General features: G+C 39.6%; 1 protein-coding gene across 5 annotated transcripts in view; it reads left to right on the forward strand.

Moving 5' to 3' along the window:
• Positions 1-20083, forward strand: part of DAB2IP (DAB2 interacting protein) — a 307237-nt gene that overhangs the window by 62373 nt on the left and 224781 nt on the right. For 2 of the 5 annotated variants that reach the window (XM_074292962.1, XM_074292963.1), the window contains exon 1: positions 15369-15806. The exons of 2 other annotated variants lie outside the window; for them this stretch is intronic. In XM_074292962.1, coding sequence (XP_074149063.1) covers positions 15686-15806 — 121 coding nt within the window. In that variant the 5' untranslated portion in view covers positions 15369-15685. Of the gene's footprint in view, positions 1-15366; positions 15807-20083 lie in introns of those variants that run through there. One more of the 5 variants, XM_074292964.1, reaches the window with a different exon arrangement.

A 20083-nucleotide genomic window follows, 5' to 3' on the forward strand; every position in this document is an offset into this window, starting at 1 on the left:
AAACTGAGGCATAAACTGCTGATGACTATAAGGCAAAGCAATAACCTGGGGGGAAAATATAATCCAAGTATACTGGCACCCTGCCACTGTATATTTGTGTGTGTGTGTGTGTGTGTGTGTGTGTGTGTGTGTGTGTGTGTGTGTGTGTTATCCACTGGGTTCTGTTGTCATTTTTCCTTATCCACTTATGTCTGCAAAATCATGAATAGGATTGGCGCTAACTGTACATACATATTCATGTGGCACAGTAGAAAGAGCACAGGTCTAGAAGTCAAGGGTCCCAAAATAGAGTGCTCTCAGAGAGACAATATGTGGTCTTGGACAAGTCAGTCAGTCACTTTGGGCTTCAGTTTCCTTCTGTGTAGAAACAAGCGGGGTGAAGGAGGTGCTATGGAGGGCAAACTGTATGATCTCTAAGGTTCCTTCTAATTCTAATGTCTTTGTTGATGTCTTCCAGTTCTAACATTTTCTATTCTACAATTCTGTAGCTCCTTTCATCTCTTAGCAGCTCATGATTCTCTATGCTTCAATTTCCTCACTTGTAAAATGGGGCTAATAAATAATCTCTTCTCTAACTCAAATGGATGTGAAAGTACTTTGCCATTCAGACATTCTTGCTGGTGATTGCTATGGTGTCTGTGGTATCTGAATGAAAGGGAGACCTCTAGGGTCAGATGCCTGGTGAGGACAGGAGGGGAGAAAGAAAAGAGATTCTTGGCCAAAAGCTGACAAATTCAACCACTGCAACCAATGTGCCCCACTTCTTTGCTTTATTCCTCACACCAAGGCTGGAGAGAGGAATGCCTTCCTAGATATGAGTTGCCTTCCTTATCTCCTCTCCATTTCTAAAAAGACTGGTCCAATCTATAAATACCATGTCATTGATTGTGGGGCCTTTACTATTTAGCAGCCTTATTTTTAGGGGTCTTTAGCCCTTTTGGGAAACACCTGTTGCTTACATACATTGGCAGTATCTCCATGCTTTTGTTCAGTTTTTGGAGAAGATTTTAAATCAGGTGCCAGCCAGCTCTGAGGGGAATCCTCTAAGACTGGGAGTGATATATAATAAAGCTGATTGTAATTCGATCAACTTAGCATATTAGAAGAGGATTCATGGAATGTTAGAACTGCAAGGAAACTTATGAATTGTCTAGTCTAAGCCCCTTTTTTTACAATTGATGAGACTGAGGCCTAGAAAGGTGAAGTTACCAACCCAGGGCTAGACAGCTATCCTGGTTTACATGGGATAAGGCACATCTTCTCCTTGCTATTTTAGTGGCACAGTCTGGGTGAGTAGCTAGGCCTCTTTACTCTCTCTCAATTTCATATTCATTCTTTTACACCCAAGGTGTCTGCTGATGGGGTGGGTTTTGAGGGATATTAGTAGAGCCTTTGGGTAGCTACTATGAGAGTGTATATTATGTATATAGAGAGACCAGGGTGAGAATGGGGATAGTCCTAATCAGATGTCTGCTTTCTATAATTTATACTTGTGTTGTTTTATTAGTCTGACTGTGTTACTCTCACCTTAGGGATTTGCCCTATTTATCTTATGATTCTGGTTATCTTCAATGTTCCCAAAGTTATAGTATTTTGAAATCAAATGATTTTTCAGATTTCTAAGTTGAAATTCCTTCAAGGACTTGCTGTCCTCAAGAGTCTAAAGAATTGTCATGAAAAAGAGGGATTAAGCTTGTCCCTTTATCCCCAAAAGGCTGAATTGGGAGCAATGGGGAAAAAAAATGACAGAGAAATATCCTTTAGTGAGATCTTCCTAGAGCCTCCATTTTGGTGAAAGGCTCAGGTGGTTTTACCTTTCTGGCTCACAACTGTGAGGGTACATTCATGTTTGCCCCTTCCTCATCCCTCTCCCCATATTTTTCAGTTCCCTACTATATATTTTCTTCTTCCATTAGAATATAAGTTCTTTGGGAACAGGGTCTTTTTGCTTGTATTTTTATCCCTCGTGTTTCGCACAGTCCTGGCATACAATTGCAATTAATAAAATACATGCTTCTTTTCTTCTGTGATTTCTTTAACTGTATAACTCTGTCATTAACTCTGTTTATGACACTGGAAAGTCAAATTCTCTTTCTGACCCACCAGTTAGTTCCTTATGCAAAACAAGAGTGGAGAAGTTGAAGTGTGCAATTTTTGAGGGTTTCTTTGACTCTAACAATATATGATCCTGTGATCTAGACCTTGAAGCGTGACCAACACTTCAATCAAATTCTATGTTGAACATCTCTGCAAACCTCTATCTGTCCCAACCCCCTGCCCTACCCAGCCCTTTTTTCACTTCAGACTTAACTGTGGCCCTATTCCAACCCACAGATTCTTCAGCCTGGGCAATGTGTGAATCATTAATCTCCCTGCCTGCCAAACTCCAGTAGAAGTCTTGAGGTCAGTCACAGAAGCAGGGCCACGTGGGGCCCAGCTTGAGGGGCAATGGGCTGGCCAGGAGACCCTCTCTGTTTGTTTTTCTTCAGTTTAGAGCTAAGAGCTTTGGCTGTTTCCTGTTTCAACAGGCTGAGGAATGTGGCCCACTCAAGCCCTTCCTATTGCTGTGTGACTTTTCCAGATGAAACACAGGGATAGTGGGGGAGGGAGGTAGGAGATGGCCCTGGGAGAAATTATCCATTGTTCACATTCTCTGAGATTTCTGTGGGGTGTGGAATGTTTTTTGAGCTAGATGTTGATTGTTCAAGTTTATTTCTAACCATATATTGTAAAAACATTTAACACAATGCCTGGCACATAGTTGGCACTATATAAATGCTTATTTCCTTCTCTTCCTTTTTTTACAAATCAGCAAGTCATTCAGACAAAGTGGTTGAACTTGGAGTTTGAATTATGGATAGAGTTCAAATCCCAGCCCTAGTACTAAGTTATTGAAGCTAGCCAACCCCGAGTTTCCTACATGGGACTAAATGATTTCTCAGATCCAGTATTCTATATTTTTGTGTTCTAAAGTCCTTTTCAGCTCTGATATTTGATTATTTTGTTTATTTCTAACTAATGGAGAAAGTTCCTGTAGAGGTTATAATTGAGGACTCCTTCCCTCCCTCCCTCTCCCCTACATACACACCCCTTGTCTTTCTCTATTAAGATCCAAGAATTCAGCTGTAATGGTTTAAAAAAAAAAAAAAAAAAAAAAAAAAAAAAAAAAAAAACAAGGTTGCCTTCAGAAATGTGGATCAATAACATCCTTTCTTCCCCCATTCACTGTGTGGAAAGTGTCCAGGGATTGTTATGCTCCTCCGGGGAGTCTAGATTTGTTACCCAATAGTTTAGATATTGTTACTGCTTTTATTTGGGGTAGGACAGGTATAGTATTAAAACAGTTAATCCAGAGCTTTCTTAATCCAGTTTTAATACCATTATTTGGGAGAATAAGAAGTTTGCCACAGTCTCTCTGGTCCCCAGATCCGGAAAAAGTTTTCTGTCTTTTCCTTCAGTCTATAGACTCCACGGCCCTTAGCTTTCCTCTTCTTACCATGGGTGCTTAGGATTCCCAGTACCAGGAACTTACCTAAGCAGTCTCTTATTGCAGGGCCCCACTTTATACACAGCTGAACTCTGCCTCTTTCTAACTCTTCTTCCCAACTCTATATTGATCTTTATTATGTGGATTTGAAGGTGAAAAGGACCCTTAGAAGTTATCTAGCTCTATGTCAAGTGGCTTAATGAGTGAATCACACAGGAAGTTGAGTATCAGAAGTAGGATTTGAACCCTGATCTACTGATTGTGAATTAGAGCTTTCCTACTACTCCATGAATGTTTGATCCTCTTTCCCAGGACACACCTTCAAATACCAGAGGTTAATTTTTGTACTCCCCTACTTAGTTTTATCTTCTCCTAGCTGCTATTTCTGTAGTTTCTAGAGATTTTCATGAATGACTAAGGGAAAGCTTATGACACCACTTAAATAGACCCAACTCTGGTTCTATTCAGCTTTATCTATTGAAAGAGTAAGGGGTGATGTGAGAATGATGCCTGGATGCTTCTGGAACCTCTGTCTTCTTGAGATCCCACTATTTCATGACTGCAAACTACTGTTAATTTGGTATTGGCTTGCCTTTCTTTTAGTCATTCTGAGAGTTCTGTGTTCATTTTCCTTATATACCTATTGAAGTGGAAGTGAACAGAGCCTACAGAAAGCTTAAAAAGTTAATGTAATGTCTCTTTTAGTTCCATGTAATTGATGCTGCTGTTTTCCTCTTCTTACTGGGGCTAAGAGAGCAACCCTTCCTTCTAGGAGATTCTGGGGATAATCTAAATCACTCAAAAAGAATTGGAAGGCAGTCACCAATTCTGTTTCCCAGGACCCCATTTCTGCCTTGTCACCTGCTTCCTCACTCCTGTTCTTTCTAATACCTATTATCCATCTTGGGTTCTGCTCATTTTCAATTATAGTTTCTCACATCACAGAAGAACAAATTTAGCCCAATAGCTGAATTTCAACCATAGTTCTCTCTAGCTTTAGTGATCTCTTCTAGCCCTACCATAGAAGAGCAGCTTCTTGTAGTGGAAATTTATAGGGGATTTTACCCTGGGTTTGAATCCCAGCATTACTGTATATTAACTATGAGGCCTGAACAAAGTATTTCATTTTTCTGGGCTTTGTTCTCTACCCCCACCCTTACCCCATATGTAAAATGAGGGGTTTGAAACAGGTAATCCATTAAGGCTCCTTACAGCTAGCTTTAAATCACATATTCCCATCTTTCTGCCAAATTGGTTCTTAACTGATTTCTCTGAGCGTTAGCATCTTCATCTCTATAAGAGAGATACTAATGTTTGTACTACCTTTCTCATGGAATTATTGTGAGAAAAATGCTTTTCAAACCTATAAAGCACTGTAAAAATGAGCCACTATTATGATTCATTGTTTCCCAAATATCCTAGATTAATTTCTACCTTCCTGCCTTTGTTCATACCATCCTCCCACCTAAAATGTTCTTCCCCTCCTGCCTTTCTAAATCTATCTTCCCAGACCCAATTCCAGTTCCATAACCACTCCTCCTCTCCTACGTTTCATGCAAAATACTGTCTTTTTTTTAAATGAAATTTTATTGATGCCTTTTGTCCTTACAACCCATTCACTTTCAAATATATCCAAGTTATCCCTGATAACAAAGAAAATAGGTTAAGCAAACCAATTGTTATAGCTACTGTCTCAGTTTGTTTAACATAGTTAACACCCATAGTTCTTCACTTCTCTTAGGAAAAGAGAAAAGAGTATTTCCCTATCTCTTCCCTGGGGCTGTGATTAGTCATTTTAGTTACAGTGTTTAATTTCATTTGATAGGTTTATTTCCCCCTATTTATGTTCCTTGTGGTATTTATGTATATTTTTCTGTTTCTGCTTACTTCACTTTGTATCACTTTACACAAGTCTTCCCTCCTTTCTCTGAATTCTTCCTATTCATCATTTTATACAGTACAATAATATAGCATTGCATATAGCCACTTTGTTTCCAGTTTTTGCTACCAAATGCTGTCTGTGCTTCACTGGAGATATATTCCACAATATATTCCTATGTATCTTTTTCTCCCCAAATACTTTGTAAATTCCCTTAGACCTGCAGTCATTGTTTCATGTTTCTTTCATTATTTTTGTTTTCTAATGCTTAGCACAAGATTGGCTAACACAGGTGCATGATAGATATTTGTTGATTGATCTATCATAGAACTCAAGAAAGTTGCCAGATGTAAAAAACTAAGAACTAAAAGGAACTTTAGAATATAGGATGTTAAAATGGCAAGAAATCTTAGTGGTCATCAAGTCCAAACTCCTTATTTTAGATTATGCAACTAATAAGGTCTGGCCAGGTAAATAACTTTTTAAAGCTAGGTCTAAATCTAGCTGGCCTTAGGAAGACATGGCAGAGTCCTTGAGGAGTCTTCCCTATCTCCACAGTGTATAAAGTAGTGCATTTCAGCAAGAAACAAGCCTTTCCTTTCTCGCCATAGCCTGACTGGTGCCAGCCCATAATTGTTCACAGATGACTACATTTGGCCTCAAGATTATTTAAAAAAAAAAAATGATGATGGGGGAGGAGTGGTTCAAAGAAGTCTGAAAAAGAGGGAACTGGGGACGTACAACAAAGTTTTGTAATTGAACCATATGCAGTGCCCTACTTTTGGAAGCTGAATAATGGAGACTAAGAGGGAAGATGGGCATTTTGGATTAAAAACTTCTGACTTGTTGATACTGGAGAAAGAAGCAAGGAAAGAGCCAGCAGTTTTGAGGTCAGGCTCCAGTGTATTGGCTGGGACATGCAAATGGAAGCTGTCCCTTGATTGTGGGAGCAGGGGGAGAAGTACAGAAACAGGTGCTAAGACCTTAGGGGATAGTCCTGGCCAAGTCCACTGGCTTGCCTGTATGCTGCCTTGGGTTGCGAGAGAATGCAAGGAACATATATAATTATAGAGCTCATATTTGGAAGAGACATCTTAGTTATTGAACACTTCTCACATTTAGAGGCTTGTGACCTAAAGCTAGCCTAGAACACAAAATAGCAATAGAGTTAGTATTAACTCCTGTTTTTTGCAATGCATTGTACTGTCACTAAGTCAGTAAATATTACTTAACTGCCTACTATGTGTCAGGCACTGTTCTAAGAAGCTGATGTTATCTAGAAAGATGAAAGATAATCTTTCAAGAACTTTACAGTTTAATGAAGAAGATAAGGTTAAAACAGCAGTTTACAAACAATATATATTCAAGATAAACAGGATATTCAAGAAAGGAAATGGGGATCAGAAAATCTTTCTTGTAGAAGGTAGGATTTAGCTAGAACTTGAAGAATGCCATGAAAGGCAGCAGGTAAAAGTGAGAAGAGAGAAAATTCTAGGCATGGGAAATAGAATGTCCACGGTTGGGAGATGTGGTATCTTGTACAAGGGCCAGCAAAGACAAATGCTGGATATAAGGGACTGCCTCAGGTATCCCAATAAATTCACAAGTGATTTTTAATTATGTGGACTGAATTAGGTACTTAATTGGATACTACCAGACTGAATAGGTGGTGGGATTTAATACCTTCTTTATTGGGTATGGGAGAAAGTGGGAGAAAAGGAAGTCACTACCAAAAGAGGAAGGTAAGCTGGACTGAAGGGGGTAAAGAAAGAGACTGTGATGCTGTTACTTTAAAGTCCTAATTAATTTCTTTTGTCTCCTTCCGTATTTCCAAGGAAGGAACAATCTTTTTATGAGATCATTTGTTTTAAGCACTTCTCCAAGCCTGATTACTGAAGTTGGCTAGTCCCTTATTACTGGGGAAGGTGGTATCTCCTCTAATATTTCTTCCAAAATCATTTAAACAGGTTTGGTATCTACTATCTTGGCCATCCTTGGGCAGCATGCCCAGTTCTGGGCTCTTGCCACGGAGATCAGTTCTAACTAATTCTTCAACTGTGACAATATGATTTGGTCCAGCCTTTAGCTCTATATGGGAGTTAGGGCTGAGATGGAGGAACTGACCAGAAAGCAGATTTCAGTTAAATAAGAAAATACCACTAATAGTAAATGTCCATCAGTGAAACAGCCTGTCTCATTGATAAGTTTCCTTTTTATTGGAGGTATTTAAGAAAGATTTGGATGACCATTTACTGAAGAACATTGCAGAAAAGATAAATTTATTAGAATAGACTTGATAACCTTTAAAGTTCCTCCCAACTCTACGATTTTGTGAAATTAGGAAACTGGTGAAGATTATGTTCAGAGCTCTCTTTTTCCTTTTTCTATGTCCCTCTGTTATAATATGTACACATGCACACATGCATACACACACACATACACCCCTCTGTTTACCTGCCCCTAGCATTCTATCCACTAATGTTTTACTCTTATTCATGGCTTTTCCTTCCCCTTTTCTATGCCTAGAAAACACATCTTTTATCTTGGATAAGACCAACTAATATCTGGCTTTCAAGAAAACACTTTTCTTCTAGACTACATTTTGTAGCACAAAAGTTGAAGGCACTAGAGCCTTAAATCCTTTTGGTCAGTGAGAGGAAGGGAACAAGCATTTATTATATGTCTATATAATAATAAATATATAAATAATAAAAGTAAAAGGTACTTTACAAATATTATCTAATTTGATAATGAAGGGCAGGAGAATATCAGATTATTATTCCTTCACATGTGTGATTTGGTGGGAAGAACATTCTTCTTGAGGTATAAGCACCTAGATTCAAGTCCTGATTCTTGACATTACTGTTTTGGTCAAGGTCTCCCCCATTCTAGCCACCCAACTTTGCAATGTAAGAATCATCCTTGTTTTTTCACTCTTATTTATTTCTTGTATCCAATCACTTGCCAAATCTTGATCAGTCCCACCTATATGACATCTTTCAAATCTATCCCCTTGTTTCCATTCACAGTACATTCTCCTCCCAAAATGAAAATCGTCTTAGTATTTATTTTATATATAACTCATACTTATCTGCATATGTGTTAGGAGGTTGCTAGGTGATCCATATGCAGTTTAGCATACTGGATTTTAAGCCAGAAAGACCTGAGTTCAAATAGGATCACAGATCCTATTTGTATGACCCTAAATAAGAGACTTAACTTCAATCTGCCTTAGTTTTTCTTCTGGGGATAATAATACTACTTATCTCAAAGGATCAATGTGGGAATCAAATAAAATAATATTATAAAGTGTTCTAACATAAGATAGCCACTTAATTGTTCCTTTCCTCCTACTTCTGGGTAAATCACATATCTTATGTGAGTTTCAATTTCCTCATCTGTAAAACAGAGTAATAACAGCACCAATCTTTCTGGGCTGTTGTGAAGACTAAATGAGCTAACAGGTGTAAGGAATTGGCAAACTTTAAAGTACTATATTAATGCTAGCTATCGTCATCAATCATCATCCTTTATCATCATTATTCGGAATATAAATTCCTTAAAGGGAGAGGCTGTTTGTTTTTGAATCCTCCCTACTTAGCACAGTGCCTGGCACCTGGCACATGGTAGACTCTCAGTGCTTGTTGAACTATATTGAACTGAAGTATCAGAGCCAGGATCTGAATATAAATACCATTCCAAATCCAGTGCTGTTTCTACCACACCAAGTTGCCTCCCTCCCCCTCTTTCATGAAAAGTTACTAGGGGCAGAAAACTGGGTCATATTCCTCTTGGTTAGTATACACCTGTATATAATTGATGCTTAGGAAATGTTTGTGGAATTGAAGTGATGTTAAATTATTCAAGGAAGTCCTCTTCTCATGCTTCCTTGTAGTATGAATGTGATTATAGGTTCTGTGATTGTAGCAGGCTCTGGCAGGTCTATTTTCACCTGGGCCTAGCAGTGAACTGTATGTTCTTATTGTCCTAGCATTACTCTAACAAAGTTTGTGGAAAGAGCATCATCATTTGGTTGGCCATAGTAGGAAGACTTATTTTTTGTTACAGAAACTCATGGAGATACCTTACTTAAGGTAGAGGTATGCTTTAGTGGAAGGAGTAGCCAATGAAATCACATCTTTGAAGTAAGGAGGTATTAAGGGAGAAATCTTGCCAGAAGTTTTCTATTGGGGAAATGAAAGGTAATGTTATTTTGGTAGTTTGGAGTCAAGAATAGTGCTGGCTTAGACTCCCCTTCCCTTTACATTCCCTGTTACCTATCCTCTTCCCCATCCCCCACCAATGTCCTGGGGCAGCAGGGGTCTGGGCCAGGGCCCTTCCTCATTCAAATGTTCAGGAAACTGTTCAGTGTGCCTTGCAGACCCAGACTAGCTGTCTCTCTGGGCCCCCAATAGTAACCTGAACCTCCCTGTTGGTCTGCCTTGGCCTCTTTTGTTTAGACGGGCACAGAGGATCTATATAGTTGTTTTCCTCTCGTCTCCCTGGCTTGGGGCTTCCCCACAGCACCAGCAACCTTGTGATCAAGCTGTTCCAGACACCTATTACATTGGGCAGGCCCATAGTCTTTGGCTCTTTTGAAGAACTTGCTGTGTAATTTGGGGCAAGTCACTCAACAATTTGGGCCTCAGCTTCCTTTTTTGTCAAATGATTCCTAAAACCTTTGCTATCTGTATGGTCTGTGTTTTGTGAAAACTATTAATCTATTGGGGACTTATGAGATCTGGGACTTGGGGAACCAGTGAGCAGAATTGAGAGGGGGGGATGGGGTGGGGAAGAAAGAATTGGTTCCTTTTACTGAATTATTGCCAGATGTTTGCTTTTCTAATTCTTCAGGCAAGAGAAGAGGGAAATCTTGTATCTTTTCAGAGAATTGCCACTCTTCTCCTAAAAGGGGGCTCTCATATTGATAGTGCCCCTGTCACTTTATTATTTGGTATTAGGGCTTCCCTTGTCCCAAATCCAGCCTCCTCAGGGAGAACAGGAGAATTCTGGGAGAACAGAATTCCACGAGAACTGTTTTCCCTTCTCAGGAAAAATGATTTTGAGTCATTTCTTTTCTCTTCCCAACTACCCTTTGTTCTGGGGTTTCAGGATTCTTCTCCCTGCTTCTTTCTGGCTATTCTTCTTGTCTGGGAAAAGAGGAGATGAAACTGGTGGATAATTCACATGTGAATAATTAGGTTTTGAGGGCATGCAGATTGTTTCTGATAGATCCAGAGCAACTGGCTTGGCTGGTCCAGTCCTAGACACACAGCTGGGAAGTCAGAGCAAATTTGTATAGTGTTCTCTTTTTCCTCAAAGAAAGGCTGAGTGACATGGTAGAAAGGTTGTTGAATATGTTATTAAGTGATCCAGGCTGGAATTCAATCTTATTATCTGAGTAATCATAACCAAGTCACTCTACTTCTCCTGATCCCAGTTTCCTCATGTGTAAAATGGGAGAGTTGGATTTGATAAGACCTAAAGTTTTTTTTATAGTGCTTAATAGAAAGATTTCTGAATCCTGGATTAGCTGCTTCTTCCTGTTTCCTCATCTATTAAATGAAGCAACTGAATTAGATGAACTATGAAGTTCCTTCTAGTCCTTTATCCAATGAACTTATGACCCCTCCTGAAAGGAAAGGGGTGATGAGTTTTCAAGAAGACAATCTAAAACCCCAAGGATCAAAATGGTCAGTATGCAATTTTTTAGATGAGTAGAAAGGATGCTTTTGGCTCTTTTCAATGCTCTTTTTGTCTTATTGCCTGATGAGATGGAGGAAAGAAGCCCAACTTCTTGTGAACTACTTCAGATGGATTTCAAGCCGGTTCCCCAATAGGGTCTCAGTGTTCCCCATTAGGGTCTCAACAGTTTCTTCATTCACGAAATGAGGAAGTTGAACTATACAAGCTCTTATCTCTATTCTACCTCTAAGTATGTGATCATATTTCTTTTGGGGATTCTAGGAGTTAGAAACTTTTCCCACTCTACCTGGGCAGTGGGGAAAGGAATAAGTGTGGAAGAGTTAGGATATAGGGAAAACCGTCTGCCATCCAGCTGTGATCTTCTCAGCCTGACCTGACCTTGTCATGTCCTGCTTCCCTTCTCACTGACAGGCAGAAGGGATTGTAAAACCTGGCCTGGAATATTGCCTTAAGGTCTGGGATCTGGAGTATTCTCATGCCTGGCCTGAATGAAGATCTTATGAGCTTTTACTGTCAGGTCCAGTATAATCAGAAACCAAGATGAAGTTCTTATGTGTCAAGAGAAATTTTTCCCCCCATTTGATTCAGTAAACATCAACAGTAATTTTAAAAGAAGGCAGGTGGTGTGATGGTCCAGACAACTAGTTTTGAATTCTAAGTTGGTAATTTATTAGCTATGAGATCTTGGGCAAATCACTTCAGCCTTCATCTTCACTTTCCTCATCTATAAAAATGAAGAGTATAGACTAGAAAATCTAGCCTTTTCCATCCCATATTCTTTTAATTCCTCCGAGCTGGGCATGGTGGGAGTTAGAGAAATACAACAAAATGAAATTCTTTGCTCTGAAGGAGATCAGAGACTATTTGGGGAGAATGATGTTATATGTAACTCAAATAGCCATACTTATCTAGAGAGTATGCTGAATGCCCAGTGAGCATCATAGGTGAGAAGTGGAGGAAATCATTCCCTGTGACTTTGGGAAGTAGCAAAGGAGTGGAAATAGCAAAAAGATTTGATGAGAATGAGCATGGCATGTGTTGGATAGTTTGGCCAGCACATACATTGTGTAAAAGGGAATAGAGATAACAAGATTGGAAAGAGCCAAGTTGTGGAGGGCTAAGGAATTTGGATTTTGTCAGGCAATGAAGTATCATGGAAGTTTCATGACAGACAATAACCTTAGAATGAACAAGGTTGAGTCCTTTCTCTGCTTCTTATTGGGTTTTTGAACCTAGTTAGCATGAAGCCTCTTGGAACTTCAATTTCTTCATCTTTAAAATGGGAATAATAATACCTGAGGGCTTCTAGGTGGCAAAGTAAATAGAATACTGCACTTAGGTTTGGAAGATTAATCTTCCTGAGTTCAAATCAGGCCTCAGATACTTAATAGTTGTGTGACCCTGGGCAGGTCACTTCATCTTGTTTGCCTCAGTTTCGTCATCTGAAAAGCAATCTGTAGAAGGAAATGGCCAACCATCCTAGTATCTTTGCCAAGAAAACCTCAAATGGGGTCATGGAGAATTGAACATGACTAAAATGACAGAAAAACTAATATTTGCATTGCTTACTTCATAGGATTGTAATGAATAAGATATTTTTTAGACCTTATAGTACTCTAGAAATATTGTCACTTTTTCTACTCAGAAATAATATAAGAACACTGCTTTCAGAATAATACCTTGCCATCTTCTTTCTCAAGGATGGATTGGAATGGGAAGATCCTGGAATTATGAGGGCAGCAAGAGAATACTGCAATAAAGCAGGAGTAAAGGGAGGACAACAGCAACCATGGGAATGGAATAAAAGGCATGGATTTCAGTAGCTTTTCAAAGGAACAATGGGCATAATTGAAAGGTTGCTTGGCTACTGAAGGTGATAGAGAAGGAATCTTTCCATTAATCAGAAAAATGCAGTGGAAATAAAATCAAGATTGAATTAGGAGAACTGAGTTCAAGTTTCATTTATTCTACTTATTAATTTTGGGACATTATATTGGAATGAAAACAACTATAATGTCAGAAATTTGAGCATAAATAGAAGTTTTTTCCCAAACAATATAAATTATATAGGCGTGAAAGGGCTATAAATTGTTCTAATTTGGATTCTTCTAAGGATACTCCCCTATTTTTTCCCTTGTTACTATTTTTTTTTTTATCATTGACTGTTGGAATAACCATAAAAATCTTAGAAACAGTCCAGAAAGCATTTGTCAAGTGGCTCCAATAGGCTAAGAACTGTGAGAGTGCTGAAGATACAACACAGAAACCATTCTGCCATCAAGAAGTTTTGATGTTAAAAGAGACCTCAGAGGCATCTAGTTCACAAGTGTCCCTAGTACCAGAACCAGATTAAAATGTAATTAGAAAATATATATTTTAAAATAGGCAAAAGTACAACAAAACATGGATCATGTTAGTGAATGGTTTTTTAAATTAATATGTAGCCTGCAGGGATTGTCATATATGGTTTAGTTGCCCTATTTCTCCCATTTCTATTTGAATTTGACATCATCAATCTAGTCTAGTTCTTTAACTTAAGCCTGAATCTTCTCCTTAGTGTGCCTGATAGGTTACATCTAACTTGATGTCACTAGCTTGAAAACTTTTACTGATGGTTAGCTTATTACCTTTAAAGCAATCCATTCTGTATCCAGAAAACTTTCTTTGTTAAGTTTTTTGTCCTATTGAGCTGAAATCTACCTCTCTGTAACTTTCTCAAATCGGTCCTGGTTTTACAAACAGATTAGTCTATCTGGAGTGGAAACAATATACTTCTTTATCTATCTCATCTTTTCCTTAAGCAGGTGCCCTTTCCTGAGCCATTGGGACTGTTGGAAGTCTAGTTTCTTATCCTCTTATTTCTCAAAAAGGCCAATAGGGTTTTGTTCTTGTAGTTTGCTCTACAGTCAGCTCTGCCACTATTCCTACACTGATGTCTAATTGTAAGAGTGATCCGAAGAACTGTGCTTGAATCTAAGCTTTGTCATTGGTTATCTGTATGACCTTGGATTAGAGTGATAAAAGAAACTTATATTGCTCTAGTGCTTTAAGGTTTACAAAATCTTTTTCCTCTAATTATCCTGAGAAGCAATGGTAGGTAGAGGCAACTAGGTGGCAGAGAGGATAGAGCAGTGGGCCTGGAGTCTGGATGACCCAATTTTAAATCCAGCCTCAGCTATTGCCATTGGGATGGTGAGTTTAATCTCTGTCTGTCTCAGTTTCCTCATCTGTAAAGTGGGAGTGGTAACAGCACCTATCTTATAGGATTGTAGAAGGATCAAATGAAATGATATTTATAAAGTGCTAGCATACAAATGTTAATAAATGTGCCTAAAAATGCTTACCCGCTTTCATTCCCCTGGTACAAGTGTTATCTTGATTTGATATATGAGGAATTTACCATGGCTCTGAATCTCAGTTTCTTCTTTTGTATAGTGAAGCCACTGGACTAGATTTCTACATCTTGTATCCCTGACAGTATATAGTTCTAGGATTCTTCATGTCGCTGACATTCTCTGTCCCAAAGTCCCCTCTGGCTCTTAGATTATTTCACTGAACTCTATTATGTGTAGCAGTGCCTAGTCTACCATTCATCACTCTGAAAGATAGTTAAGACAGGTCAAGAATGCTCTAAATCCCAAGCTGGAAAAACTAGCCCTATCTGACTTATCTCTGACCCCCATCCTCTCTTTCCTGCATTCCCTGGATATTTGCTTCCTTATTTCTGGATCAACTTCCCAGCCTGTGCAGTGTGCTATTATTCACTCTGAATAGGTAGGGCAGAAAGGTCCCTCGATGGTGAGGGTAGTGTTGTCTGATACTTTGTGCATTCAAGTTCTAATGAAAGTTTTCCCATTTCATGGTTCCCTCCGAGCCTCAGGCCTGCCTGTATGCATGCATGTATAGAGTTTCACAAGATTTAGAGTTGAAGAAACCTTCAAGATCATTTAGTACAGCCTCTTTGAGTACCATTCATATGTTTCTAGAATCTTTGAATACTGGGATTTGGGAGTTGGAAAGGACCTTTCTTGGGGAGGGAGAATGAGAAGAGGAAGGACACTAACTGTTCTGCAGGGACCCTCTCATGACATAACAAGCATCAACCTGCCATAAAACCCTCTTCTCCCACCCCTTGCTGGCATCACTCCAAAGGGAGTCCCATTTGGCCAAACTCATTCTTTCAACCAACACAATAATCCAGTCCGGGATTTCTTCCAAACTGACTTTCCGGCTACCTACTCCCCCCTCCTCAATCGTCAACCCCTTCTCATTCAACTGAGAGCCAATGCCAACTCTGCCTTCCTCTTTCCAACTCCAACAGGCTTATCGTTGGAGGAAGAATTTGTTTCCACAGTTTAACAGAGCAGTTAAGTTGAGCAAGCAGGGGGTCCCGGAGCTCTACCCCACAGAGGCTGAGATTAGAGCAAGACCTCTCTGTGGTTCTCAGATTGTCCTCGATGCCTGACTTGGACGTGTGCCTAGGGCTCAGGGTTCTGTCCTCCTCATCCTCTGGCACCTGGCCCTTGAAGAGCTGGCTTGGGTTCTCCCACCCCCCTGGGGGGCAGCTGTGGAGCAGGGCCGGCAGCTAGGGACTCTCTAGGAGGGGGAGCAGTATGTCGGCCGGCGGCAGGAAAAGTGCTGGGAGACCGTCCTACTATTACCGGCTGCTGAGGCGATCGCGTCTGCAGAGACAGAGGAGTCGGTCGAGGAGCCGAAACAGGCCAGCTAGCCGGGGTAATAGAACTGGAGCTTGGCTTCTTTGCCATCTCGATCCTGCAACCTCCTTCCCTCCTCAGCATACCTTCCTTCTTGGGGAGGGCGCAATCTTCATTTTTTGCCCCCCTCTGATTCTCAGAATCTGATCAGCAGCTGCCTCAAAATAGAGACTAACACAATGGGTCTGTGTTTGGTGAGGATTGGGAGGGGAGGGGGGAGCGGGATGCAGCACATTACTGTGGGAAGAAGACTGGGCTGGAAGTCAGGAGATCTGGGTTCAAATCCTAAAATTAGAAGAGAGTTGAGATTATTTTCACTCACACACCTTCTTTTTGTGAGGAAAGAAGAGTTGAAGGGACTTAATTGTCCAAAGGCATACTACAATAAATAACTAGGTTGGATTTTAAAATTAGCTTTGACTTAAAATTCAGTGTTCTTTCTACTGTGCACACATTACACCTGCAATCAACTCATTGAACTTGCAAAAATCACCTAACCACTCTGAGCTTCTGTTTACTTATCTGTTAAATTAATCGATAAAACATTATCTCTTCTACCTCTAAAGTTCTGTAATTCTAGGATTCCTTGATGTTATGACTGATGCAGAGAGTGGGCTAGAGGGGACCCCAACATCTGGAATTCTTGTTACTTAGTGACCTTTGAGACCAATTGCTAAACACCTTTTGGCTTCAGTTTAGTGGTCTGTGGTATAAACACAAAAGGAGGCAGAAGGGTTGATAGTTAGCTAATTTAGGATGAGTCATCTTGCTGTTCCTCTCTCAACACCTACTGCACCTAGTTTGATTACCTTTTTTTCCTTTCCTTTTCTTTGCTCCCATCATCCTTTACCTCTCAGTACCATGGAGTGAGTAACCAATCGAAAACCTGGATGATTCCTTTCCTTAGGGAGAGAGACATACTTGTTAGTGACATCCCACCTGCAGGTGAACTAAAGAGATTGCTGCTCTAGGAATAGAAGTGCGATTCTGCCATTCCCATTTTGAGAACCCTGACAATATTATTTGATTTCTGTTTCTTACCTGAGGAATGAAAAAAATTGGATTCAAATGTCATTTCTAGTTCTAATATCCTCTTTTCTAACATTCTCTATTCAGTCCTAATTTCTAGTCTTCTATGACCATGTTGTGTGTGTGTGTGTGTGTGTGTGTGTGTGTGTGTGTACATGAGCACGAGAGAGAGAGAGAGAGAGAGAGAGAGAGAGAGAGAGAGAGAGAGAGAGAGAGAGAGAGAGAGAGAGAGATTGATTTATTTCTGTATCAAATCATTCCTGTCCTCTCTCTCCTTGGGGAGAGGGCTGATGGAGGTTTAGTAGATTAATGACTGCAAGGTGCCCCTATTTGATTCCCCCCACCCAATCTTGGGTCAGAAATGCTAAGATTCAGAGTTTGGGAACCTTTTCTTTCTGGTCATTATATATCCTTAAAAAGATAAAACTTTTTCTCACACTAGAGGACAGCTGGTGATGGAGTGGGAAAAGGAGAGGGAACCAAGGTTTTTTTTTTTTTCCTCCCAGTAAACAAGATCCTCATTTTCAAAACATGTGTGATTCAGACATTTATCTAGGGGGGGAGGAGTTCTTGGGCCTCCTTTTCCTAGGGCTTTAGTGAGGAGGGAGATAACCTAGAAGGCCCTGAGAGACCAACTTAGAAGAAAGGTTGTGTGTGTGTTTTTAGGCGGGGGGTGGAGGGGTGGGGAGGAGGTGCCGGAATGGGGAACAAGGTTCAAATTGTTTATGCTTAAGGATTACCTCTGGGAATAACAATGGGCACTGTGAAAAGAGTACTGGCCTTGGGTCTGGTATTGCCTTGGCTGTGATTAACTAGGTAATCCCAGGCAAATTTCTTCCCCTTTTAGGTTATCTTAGTTAATTTCTAGGATCCATTCTTATACTAACATTCTGTTTTAATGTTACATCTTATAGAGGCAGCAGGGTGCACTAAAGTCTTGGAGTTGAGACCTGGCCTCATATTACTAGCTTTGTGATCCTGATCAAGATATTCATGTCCTTGGAGCTATAGTTTCTTTATGGCTCCCTCAGGAATGGTCATTCCTGCATCACTTTCCTCATTAAGTTGTTGTGATTAAAATGTTTTACATACCTATTGTGCGTCATGTAAATGGCAACTGTTGTTAGAACCTGACATTCTCTGTTCTAATATCCTATGTTCCAATATATTCTATGTATTCATGAATTTTAGATCAGGTCAGAGGACAGAAAACTCTTTGATAAATTTGGTGGAAAGATATTTTTGGGTAAGGAGTTCATGGAAGATATACTCTTCCTCTTCCTCAAGAAAAGACTTTGCTAGCTCCTGTGAGTAAAGAAAACTCTTAAGTTTTTAAGGAAAACTCATGAGTTTTTGTCATCTTTCCTCACCCTAACTCCCTTTAAAAAATGTCTCTGGAATACAGACCCAGTAGTGGTATTGCTAGATCAAAAGATATGCACAGTTTGATTATCCTTTGGGCAGAGTTCCAAATTACTCTCCAGAATGGTTGGATCAGTTCACTGCTCCACCTATAGTGCATTAGTGTCCCAATTTCCCCCTTATCCCTTCCAATATTCATCAATTTCCTTTTCTTTCATATCAGTCAGCCTGATTACTGTGAGGTGGCACTTCAGAATAGTTTTAATGTGCATTTCTCTTATCAATAATGATTTAGAGCATTTAAAAAAATATGACTAAAGATAACTTTGATTTCCTTATCTGAAAACTGCTTGTTTATATCCTTTGACTATTTATCAATTGGGAAATGACCTATATTCTTATACATTTGACACAGTTCTTCACATAATTGAAAAATGAAAACTTTATCAGACATACTTGCTATAAAAGTTATTTCCCAGATTTCTGCTTTCCTTCTAATCTTGATTGCATTGCTTTTATTCATATAAAAACTTTTAAGTATAATGTAATAAAAATTATCCATTTTATATCTCATAATGTTCTCTAACTCTTGTTTGTTCATGAATTCTTCCCTTCTGGATGTTCTTAAAGGTCCCATTTAGCTAAATCATCAGATTTCTAATATTTAAATTCTATGAAATCTTAATTTCCTCATTTGTCAAATGGGGATAGTTAAACTTGTGAGGAAAATATTTTTGTAATTATTAAAACATTATAGAAATGCTAGCTTCTATCAAAAACAAAAATGCGGAGGGATAGGGATCCAATTGGCCTATACCAGGGAAGCTGATAAGCCCTACTCCTTCCTTTCCTGCTGTTTAATGCCTTCTCTTAGTGCCTGCTTCTACGTCCAGGTATCTCTACAGGTCTCCCATGTTCCAATTTAGCTGCAATTGGTGAAAATGGGATGATAAATCAAGGTAGGGGTGAGGAGCAGGTGGATTTACTTGGAAAGGTGTGCCTGGCAAACTAAGTACAGTTACTGAAAGTGGTGGGCAGAGAAGCCCAGGAGTGCCAAGGAGATGGGGTGAGGGAGGAGAGAGAGACTGGGTCTGTAGTAGCTATCATATTTTCATCTAATGACCAAGTCAGTGATTTTAGTGTCATTTCTGTGAGCCCCAGTTTTGACACTGACAGTATGATCTTTTTGTCCAAGTCATTTTCTTTTTCTGGGCCCAAGTTTTTGCTCTATAAAATAAGCATAAAAAGATTGGGTAGAACGTTCTGTCTTAGAGATAGAAGGAAAGGAAAAGTGACCAGTGATTTCTGAGATGCTCTTCCCTATCCTGTGGCTGAGATTAGTTGATTAAAGCCTTGCTGGGATGTATCTTTAGAAATAAAAGGTTGTAGTTTCTATTCAGAAAGATGATGGCTTTTCCCGTGATCAATGCAGGGTCTTTGAGCTTTCTTATTTCCTCTTGTTTCCCTAAGGTCTTGTTTCTAAGTTGAAACTTCAATCCTCAGCCTCTTTAACAGGGATTGAGCTCATTGTAAGAAAAATGTGATTTTTCAAACTAGGCAGGAAAGGACAGAAAAAAGTGAGGAAAGGGGAAAGAAAGAACCTCAAAGTATCAGAATCAGAAATTAGAATAGTGTACAGAATAAAATGATAACGCCAGCCAGTGGGTAAATGGGGTCCTGTCCTCATGGATAGGTTAAAGTAGAAACTCATCAGTTCCATCATTTTTTACTGTAGCTTATGTATTTAATTGAGCTTTCATGATTTTCAGGGAGGCTGATATACAGGCTTGTTCTCAGACCACCGGTGCTCACAGATTGCTTGAGGGGACAGGACATACACACACAAAGAGAAGAACTAATAAGCACAGTGTGAGACAGTGTAAAGGGAGCCTAGTGAGTGGCACA

Source organism: Sminthopsis crassicaudata, chromosome 2 (assembly GCF_048593235.1).
Source record: "Sminthopsis crassicaudata isolate SCR6 chromosome 2, ASM4859323v1, whole genome shotgun sequence".
In the NCBI taxonomy this organism is placed as follows: domain Eukaryota; kingdom Metazoa; phylum Chordata; class Mammalia; order Dasyuromorphia; family Dasyuridae; genus Sminthopsis; species Sminthopsis crassicaudata.